Source organism: Macrobrachium rosenbergii, chromosome 59 (assembly GCF_040412425.1).
Source record: "Macrobrachium rosenbergii isolate ZJJX-2024 chromosome 59, ASM4041242v1, whole genome shotgun sequence".
NCBI lineage: Eukaryota > Metazoa > Arthropoda > Malacostraca > Decapoda > Palaemonidae > Macrobrachium > Macrobrachium rosenbergii.
This window is the reverse complement of record NC_089799.1, coordinates 35,568,761-35,579,613: the sequence shown is the minus strand read 5'-3', so window position 1 is coordinate 35,579,613 and position 10,853 is coordinate 35,568,761. Positions and strand designations below refer to the sequence as shown.

General features: G+C 36.8%; 1 protein-coding gene across 1 annotated transcript; it reads left to right on the top strand.

Annotated features, from left to right (window-relative positions):
- Positions 1-145: 145 nt before the first annotated feature.
- Positions 146-10,561, top strand: LOC136837501 (splicing factor 3B subunit 4-like). Its single transcript, XM_067102307.1, has 3 exons — positions 146-301; positions 1,651-1,874; positions 9,905-10,561. Exons 1-3 carry the CDS (start codon positions 281-283, stop codon positions 10,473-10,475), a joined length of 816 nt encoding a protein of 271 aa, XP_066958408.1. The 5' UTR covers positions 146-280; the 3' UTR covers positions 10,476-10,561.
- Positions 10,562-10,853: the final 292 nt, after the last annotated feature.

The window sequence follows — 10,853 nt, the reverse complement described above, 5'->3', positions numbered from 1 at the left end:
GTATGTGAGTAAAAAGATATAAAAAGAAAGTTGCGGTTCATATCAAGTAATTCACAGCTTCCAAATCAACATGAGCTCTAAGAGCACAGAGACTCTGTGTCGTTTGAGGTTACATTGATAAGAAAGAGAAGGGAAAGGCATGTGAGATTAGATTACATTCTGTTATCAAGATGAAATCCAATAGCTTTTAACCGTCACCTCACGAAATGAGTCACATAAGAGAATACAAAAGGTGAAATCACAAGCGTTATTGTACGCCACTTTCTGTTTCCGCACAACGATGAGCCAAACTTCAGCACAGGTGAGAATCTTTATTTATTTTTGGAGAAACTGTCCGTATATACATTGGTAAATGTCAAGGGTAATAGGGTATGTATATCTGCACATTAGAGACCATCCTGTATGATCTCAGCAGTAGTGAACATTTAAAATTTACTTGGAGGGACGAGCTGTGATTAGTACTAATGGGTGCAGCGAGTACAAAATATACCGACATCTGCATATGTTCTTAGTTACTTGATTCCACCTTGAAGTGAGTGATTCAAGGTATGCTGAATTTTACCGTTGACATGTCGTAGTAGGGATAGCATGCGTAGTATTATTGCCTATGTGGGCAATCTAGAAATACAGTTTATTCTCGAAAGGTTTAACCCTTTATTGAGGTTATTGTACTCATTTACTTATATATAGGAAATCGCGTAGGGTTAACTGGTTTTCTTCCGTTATATACTAATTTTTCTAATTTATATATAAATAAAATATTTTTTAAGGCTGAAACCTAATTCTTTTTTTCCATTCCTGAGTGCGTCTATATAATATAGAGACCACTGGAAGCTTCATATGATTTTAACACTAAAGAAAATCGTTCTATCTAGCTTATTCATACTGCATAAGTATGCAATCGAGAAAGTATACCAAAAATCTGTTCCTTTTTTAGTATTGGCTTTAAAGTAAACATTTTATAGATACACGATTTCTCGTACGGCAATCAATCAGCTATAGAAAAAGAATTATTCTGCATCCGATTACCACGGCAGTATTTATGCAATGTAAGGTCATTTCGGCAAATAAAATCTAATAGAATGATGTCGGAATATATTTCAAAGGGTCATTTCACAATAACGATGACATTAAGAAAACATCCCGATATCAGTTTCTAAAACACGAATGATAAAAAAAAAAAAAATATTTCGATAGTTACAGGAAGTAAAATTTCTTGCCTTCATAAGATTTTATCGGCCGTATCAAGTGATGTTTTTTATGGAATTAAATTACATTTTGCATGACTAGTTTTATAGCTTTCAAAGCCGGTTAGCAAAAGCTTCGAATGACATATAAATGTCTTTTTACGCTAACGAGTTAGCATCTAATGGTATGGAACATATATTTCTAGTTACTGAACAGCCGAAATAAAAATCTACCTATCTTTATTATTTCCTTTCAATCTGCCGTTGTATCTTTTTATTGTTGATTCTCTGTGCATGCATGCACCTCTTTCTTCAATTCATCGGATTTTTTAAACATCTTTTCCGTAGTTAATATTGTCTTACACTTTTCCTCCATTAAAATATAATATCAGATTGTTATCTTGGAATTGGGCATATCATAATTCTGCTTTGTAACATTCTAATATGTTTTAATTCTTTACAGCAACATTTACTGTGCCCATCATGCCACATGTGGTATGACGAAGCCGCCCATACCCCAAAAGAAATGCCATGTCGCCACAGTATTTGTGCCGCTTGTATCCTGAGCCTTTTAGGATTACCTTTGCAAAATGTACAGCCACAGGAACCTCCTATTCCGGTGGGAAAAGCATTCCATTGCTGCGTGTGTCATATTGAAGTCAAAACGGATGTGATCTATACCAACAGGTTAGTCAATACTCACTTCACTGCCTTTCATATGCACGGAAACCGGGCACGTGATTTCCGAAAGCTCTCTATATTCTATGCTGTCCTCGGCGTGTGTGTGTGTGTGTATATATATATATATATATATATATATATATATATATATATATATATATATATATATATATATATATATATATATATTATATATATATATATATATATATATATATATAAATATATATATATATATATATATATATATATATATATATATATATATATATATATATATATATATATATATATATATATATATATATATATATATATATATATATATATATATATATATATATATATATATATATATATATATATATATATATATATATATATATATATATATATATATATATATATATATATATATATATATATATATATATATATATATATATATATATATATATATATATATATATATATATATATATATATATATATATATATATATATATATATATATATATATATATATATATATATATATATATAGAGAGAGAGAGAGAGAGAGAGAGAGAGAGAGAGGCTATATGAATGAAATAAGAGAAGAAAGGCCAAGTGAATGAAATAAAGAAGGAAACACCATTTTCCGAGCACAATAAATAAAACTCTTAAATGGAGTTACAGAGCAAACATGACATCAAAAAGAGGACTAAAGTAGAATTAAACAGCATAAATATATCGTCAGAAGAGGGCATATGTCAAATACCTTCACTTACTCATTTTAATCATGAGGTGTATTGTGATTGGGTAAGAATGCTTTTGTATTGCAACAATATAACCCGCTGAATGTACTGTATAATGAAATATTATACTGACTTAACAAATGTAAGCCAATGAATGGATAAACTTGAAGCCTTTGTTGTTAAAAAGACTTTTGAGCTCGTTTCTTCATAATCACCTGTTGAGCTGTTTCTACCTTTTATATTGAATATAACGATTATTCTCACTTTTGTTATGGTATAACAGCTGAGTCAGGCAAGGCTAATTCAAGCGGACCAATTTGCGTATAAAAGAAAAAAAAAAAAACGAGGTGGCGGTTTTCGCCCTATAAATGATGACTAACATACTTCAGCCCTAGGAGAGCTGTTTATCAGCTTAGTGGTCTAGTTAAACTAAGATATACCTTTTTTTAACTTCATAAAAAAGAGCAGTTGACTGATGAAAATATAAAAATAATAATGGAGAAACGAGATAACTACACATTTTGGAGGTGATTGGGGTAAATACTGAAGCAACCAGTTGAGCTTGCGGCTTCCAGAAACTACCTGTGAATTTTTAAAACCTGATCTACAATAACGATGAGAATGTTGGAGAGGCGTTCAATCTAGAAACTTATGTGTTTGAAGTCATCTTTATAAAACAGGAAAGGGATGGAAACTTGAAGGAAATGAAGGGATTCAGAGTTGAACGTTAAACCAGATATATACCAGATAGATGGTCTTTCACTTTGTGCACCCCCGAGAGATCCTATGCAGACTTGCATTAACATAATAAGACATGGTTTATGGGAATTAGAGCAAATCTGAGGAGGCTGAGGTGGAAGAGACATAGATGTCTGAAACACAGAAGTATCTATTTATAAATGAGGATGGTAACGGAGCTTTAAATAAACTCGCTGAAAATAAGATTGAAAATTTTAAGAAAGAGAGATTTCCCTGAGGAAGACTGTAAGGGTAGAAAAAAGATATGTATGTCACAAACATTACCACTGAATATAATCATGCCACAGGCTGAACTCTTTCTTAGAATAAGTAATTTTTTCTATTCATATTTACTTCAGCCAGATAATGACCATATACTATTCTAGCCACTCATTTTACCATTAAATTCATCAGCATATTTTTCCATCTGACTTGAACTAAAACAAGATCTTGCATTTCTCTTTGTCAAATATACATATGCATAGTCTTTTAAAACTACATATTCCTAATAATTAAGCCTGTTTTAGCACATCCTTCCACAAGGCTATGTTCCATTCTCCTACTGACTATTCCACATCTTTCTCTATGAAAAACATTTGTATTTAGACTGCAAAAACAAATTTTTCTCCCCTACATAAACCAACTATTAACTACGGCAATCTCTCCCAAGAAAATCCATAGCTACTGCTATTATTGATCTATGGCAGGAGACCACCCTTTAAACACGTTTCATTAAACTAGTAGTTGACTCAGTGGGAGTAATTTTGTATTTTAACTTTTCAATTCTTCCATTTTTTTTTAAACTTGTTCCCTGTCTGTTGCAACTGCTTACGTAGGGTAAGGAACCATTTTGTTTATTAAATTTTTTAATGTGTAAAATTTCAGTGAATGCAGGAAACACAGACTCATGGGTAAATGTTTTGTCATTTTCACAAACAATGGCATGATCGTTGCTGTGGCTGAGGTAATAATGGATTAATAAAGTGGTTCTTGAGGTTTTGTAATGGGGCGAAATGTGGTTAGTGACGTCACATTGTTTTGTCAGTCATTACTGCTGATTGTATTGTTTCATTTTGCTGTAAGATGGATTTCTTTGCAAAGGTTACAAAGCTGCAGCCTGGAGGATCTTCTGCAAACGGTGGCTGTTAGCTTGAGACCTCAAATTAGTGTTTTTTCTGAAGGATGCAATCTCCTAGTCAACTTTGGTCCTATGGGCAGTGCACATAATCTCTTCATTTATGGTTACTATACCTAAAAAAATATACCCCAATATTATTTCATAATTCATTGCTAGGGGATATTGGATTTATATTACATTCAGTGTATATTTTAATTTTAAAATGTGTAGTGCATCTGAGATTGTCATCGGGCAATCTCCTTCTTACATACAAAAGTGAATGTTTGTATGCTATAGAAATCCTCACCGGTTGACCGATCTAGACAAAATTTGGCACATGGGTATCATTTGACCCCAACTTAGATAATATAGTAGGTTTCAAACCAGCCCCTTCCCCTTCCCCTTCCTCCATCCTCTTCCCCATTCCCTTTGTAACTTATGTGGTAACTGCTTGACTGATCTAGACAAAATTTGGCACGTGGCCATCATTTGACCCAGCTTAGATAACAGGTTAAGTTTTAAATCCATACACCCTCACCTTCCCCTTCCCCCATTCCCCTTCCCCTTCCCCCTTCCCTTTGTAACTTATGTGGTAACCTCTTGACCGATCTAGAGAAAATTTAGCATGTTGCCATCATTAGACCGACTTAGGTAATGGGGAAGGTTTCAAATCCATGCCACCTTCCCCCTTCCCCCTTCCCTTTGTAACTTATGCGGTAAATAAACTCTACGGGTTTATCGTAATTCATTTCATGTACTCGATATCAGAAATATATTACTGAAAATGCTTTTCTTTCCTGTGATTAATAATTCTGTATCAGTGTTTGTGTTTATGTTTAGTGGGGGGTGTGTATAGGTTTAGTGGGGGTGTGTGTTTTATGTTTAGTGGGGAGGCGTTTAGGTTTAGCAGGGGGTGTGTTAAGGTTTAGTAGAGGGTGTGTTTAGGGTTTAGGGGGGAGTGTGCTTGGGTTTAGTGGAGGTGTTGCAGTTAAGTTGGGGGTGGGTGTTTATGTTTAGCGGGGTTAAACGTGACAGTCACCACAGTAGTATCTGGATAAATGGGACAATCAGCACAGTAATACCTGGCTAAAAGGGACAGTCAGCACAGTAATACCTGGATAAAGGGGACAGTCAGCACAGTAATACCTGGATAAAAGGGACAGTCAGCACATTAATATCTGGATGAATGGGACAGTCACCACAGTAATACCTGGATAAAAGAGACAGTCAACACAGCAATACCTGCATAAAAGGGACAGTGAACACAGTAATACCTGGATAAAAGGGACAGTCAGCGCAGTAATACCTGGATAAAGGGGACAGTCAGCATAGTAATATCTGGATGAATGGGACAGTCACCACAGTAATACCTGGATAAAAGGGACAGTCAACACAGTAATACCTGCATAAAAGGGACAGTCAACACAGTAATACCTGCATAAAAGGGACAGTCAACACAGTAATACCTGCATAAAATGGACAGTCAACACAGTAATACCTGGATAAAAGGGACAGTCAGCAGAGTAATACCTGGATACAAGGGACAGTCAACACAGTAATATACCTGGATAAAAGGGACAGTCAGCGCAGTAATATCTGGATAAAAGGGACAATCAACACAGTAATACCTGGATAAAAGGGACAGTCACCACAGTAATACCTGCATAAAAGGGACAGTCACCACAGTAATACCTGCATAAAAGGGACAGTCATCACAGTAATACCTGCATAAAAGGGACAGTCAACACAGTAATACCTGGATAAATGGGACAGTCAACACAGTAATACTGGCATAAAAGGGACAGTCAACACAGTAATACCTGCATAAAAGGGACAGTCAGCGCAGTAATACCTGCATAAAAGGGACAGTCAACACAGTAATACCTGCATAAAATGGACAGTCAACACAGTAATACCTGCATAAAAGGGACAGTCAACACAGTAATACCTGCATAAAAGGGACAGTCAACACAGTAATACCTGGATAAAAGGGACAGTCAGCACAGTAATACCTGCATAAAAGGGACAGTCAACACAGTAATATACCTGGATAAAAGGGACAGTCAGCGCAGTAATACCTGGATAAAAGGGACAGTCAACACAGTAATACCTGGATAAAAGGGACAGTCACCACAGTAATACCTGCATAAAAGGGACAGTCACCACAGTAATACCTGCATAAAAGGGACAGTCAACACAGTAATACCTGCATAAAAGGGACAGTCAACACAGTAATACCTGCGTAAAATGGACAGTCAACACAGTAATACCTGGATAAATGGGACAGTCAACACAGTAATACTGGCATAAAAGGGACAGTCAAAACAGTAATACCTGCATAAAAGGGACAGTCACCGCAGTAATACCTCGATAAAAGGGACAGTCAACACAGTAATACCTGGATAAAGGGACAGTCAGCACAGTAATACCTGCATAAACGGGACAGTCACCACAGTAATACCTGCATAAAAAGTCAACACAGTAATACCTGGACAGGGTCAGCCACACAGTAATACCTGCATAAAGGGACAGTCAACACAGTAATACCTGGATAAAAGGGACAGTCAACACAGTAATACCTGCATAAAAGGGACAGTCACCACAGTAATACCTGCATAAAAGGGACAGTCAACACAGTAATACCTGCATAAAAGGGACAGTCAACACAGTAATACCTGGATAAAAGGGACAGTCACCACAGTAATACCTGCATAAAAGGGACAGTTAACACAGTAATACCTGCATAAAAGGGACAGTCAACACAGTAATACCTGGATAAAAGGGACAGTCAACACAGTAATACCTGCATAAAAGGGACAGTCACCACAGTAATACCTGGATAAAAGGGACAGTCACCACAGTAATACCTGGATAAAAGGGACAGTCAACACAGTAACACCTGCATAAAAGGGACAGTCACCACAGTAATACCTGGATAAAAGGGACAGTCAGCACAGTAATACCTGGATAAAAGGGACAGTCAGCACAGTAATACCTGGATAAAAGGGATAGTCAGCACAGTAATACCTGCATAAAAGGGACAGTCAGCACAGTAACACCTGCATAAAAGGGACAGTCAGCACAGTAATACATGGATAAAAGGGACAGTCAGCACAGTAATACAGTAATACATGGATAAAATGGACAGTCAGCACAGTAACACCTGGATAAACAGTCACCACAGTAATTCATGGACAGTCAGCACAGTAATACCTGGATGTCAACACAGTAAAGGGACAGTCACCACAGTAGTACCTGGATAAAATGGACAATCACCACAGTAATACCTGGATAAAGGGACAGTCAACACAGCCTGCATAAAAGGAACAGTCACCACAGTAATACCTGGATAAAAGGGACAGTCACCACAGTAATACCTGGATAAATGGGACAGTCACCACAGTAATACCTGGATAAAATGGACAGTCACCACAGTAATGCCTGGATAAAGGGGACAGTCAGCACAGTAACACCTGCATAAAAGGGACAGTCAGCACAGTAATACCTGCATAAAAGGGACAGTCAGCACAGTAGTACCTGGATAAAAGGGACAATCACCACAGTAATGCCTGGATAAAAGGGACAGTCAACACAGTAACACCTGCATAAAAGGGACAGTCACCACAGTAATACCTGGATAAAAGGGACAGTCACCACAGTAATACCTGCATAAAAGGGACAATCACCACAGTAATGCCTGGATAAAAGGGACAATCACCACAGTAATACATGGATAAAAGGGACAGTCACCACAGCAATACCTGCATAAAAGGGACAGTCACCACAGTAATACCTGGATAAAAGGGACAGTCACCACAGTAATACATGGATAAATGGGACAGTCACCACAGTAATACCTGGATAAATGGGACAGTCACCACAGCAATACCTGGATAAAAGGGACAGTCAGCACAGTAATACCTGGATAAAAGGGACAGTCACCACAGTAATATTTGGGTAAATGGGACAGTCACCACAGTAATACCTGGATAAAAGGGACAGTCACCACAGTAATACCTGGATAAAATAGATAGTCACCACTGTAATACGTGGATAAAATGGACAGTCACCATAGTAATACCTGGATAAATGGGGACAGTAATTCTTGGATCAACACAGTAATAGTAACCCTGGATAAAAGGGGGTCGTCAGTACAGTAATACCTGGATAAACGGGACAGACAGTACAGTAATGCCTAGATAAATGGGTCAGGAAGCACAGTAATAACTGGATAAATGGGACAGTCACTGCAGTAATGCCTAGATAAAAGGGACAGTCACCACAGTAATGAGCGGATAAAAGGGACAGCCAACACAGTATTACTTGGATAAAAGGGACAGTCAGAACAGTGATACCTGGATAAATGGGACAGTCAGCATAGTAATGAAAGGGTAAATGGGACAGCCTCCACAGTAATACCTGGATAAATGGGAAAGTCAGCAGAGTAATAACTTTATAAAAGGGACAGTCACCACATTAATGTCTGGATAAATTGGACAGTAACATCAGTAATAACTGGATGAATGGGGTAGCCACTACAGTAATAACTGGATAAAAGGGACAGTCAGTACAGTAATAGCTGGATAAATGGGACAGTCAGTACAGTCATACCTGGATAAAAAGGACAGCTACCGTTGTCTCCTAATTGACATGCCAGGTATATGAATACCCAAACACCTATAAGGGAATGACAACGACAAAACTTTTCCAAAATGATAGCATGTCCTGCTCAATAGGATGGAATCAACAAAACCGTGATCGCTCTCTTCTATGACATCAACGACCGCATCCTAAGGACCAAACAATCATCCTAATAATCATCCTAATAACGTCCAAATAATCATCCTAATAACGTCCTTACCCCATGGACGCACAAAAGAAGTTACACTGAGTAAATCGTAAATGCTTGTCAGACTATGCCCAACAGAAAGAAATAATAAGACTGGAAATGTAAAAATATAAAATTAATGCCACTGAAGCAGCTGTTATAAGAGAACATATATTCATTATTATTATGAAAAATATCTCTGCATGAATTAAATGAGCTGGAGCACTAAATTCATATAAGTCATCAACAATGTGAAATATAATTAAAAATTATGAAAAAAACTTCGAAAATTTATCAGACAAAAATTACGGGTGTAAATTATATCAAAAGTTTATCAACAGGCTGTCTGACCATCTGATTAGACATCGACTTTCAAGTTATTTTTCTATTGCAGTGTAATGATTAAATTTATTGTATGTTAGAGATATGGTATTGGGAACCCTTTTTTTTTAAATGACATTGGTCTAAAACACTGTTCACTAAATCATTTTTCTTGAAATATTCTGTAATCTTTTATCTCTTATTAGGAAAAGCTTTTGCCACATGTATTTTAGAATAATGATTAAATAATGATTAAATCCTTTATCACTTTGTTATGCTGTTGGTGCACTTGCAGGGCCTTCATAGCAGAAATGAGAGGACTACCCAGTGTTGAGGCTTTAATTATTGGCGATCCTTCAAAACCTGCTGGACAACCCCATTATCCACAGCAACCACAAATCTATCCATCCGCACCCACTCACCCTGTTGCTCCACTTCCCCACCCTGGGGGCTTACCAGGTTTTCCATATCCCCACGGAATGCCTGGAACGCCAATCCCTCCTCCTCCCGGGGGAGTTCCTCCAAGTGGGCCCACCGCATTCACCTATCCAAGGACTCCCCAACCTATGCCTCCTTACGGAGGGCATTCCGCTCATACCGGGGGTCATTATCCACATCCAAGCGATCACCATGCTCACCAAGGAAGCCACCATCATGGTGGGCATCACCCTCATCACGAAGGGCATCACCATCACTATGGACATGACGCTCACCATGGTCATCACGTTCATCACGAAGGTCATCACTCCCATCACGGAAAGAAAGCCAAGAAGCACAAGCATAAAAAAGAACACAAGCAGTCGTCGTCAAGTTCGTCATCGTCATCGTCATCGTCATCGTCGTCGTCTTCCTCTGATTCAGAGTGAGAGTGAACTTTTGGTTACGTCTTGGAGATTTTGCAAATACCTTAATTCTGTTGTATTGAGTTAATTTAGAAAGTAGTAATTTCTGTTAGTCCTCGTTTATATATATATATATATATATATATATATATATATATATATATTTATATATATATATATATATATATATATATATATATATATATATATATATATATATATATATATATATATATAAAAGCCCTATAGTCATTATGAAGAAAATGAGAATTTTGATAAAAATCCTGAGAAATTGGAGATCTCTACAAAATCTCTCTTGGTTATTAGGAAATATTAAGGTGAATTCTTGTGTTTTTCATTGTCACCTTGTTTTTACAAAATTAATGCTATATTTACAGGGTC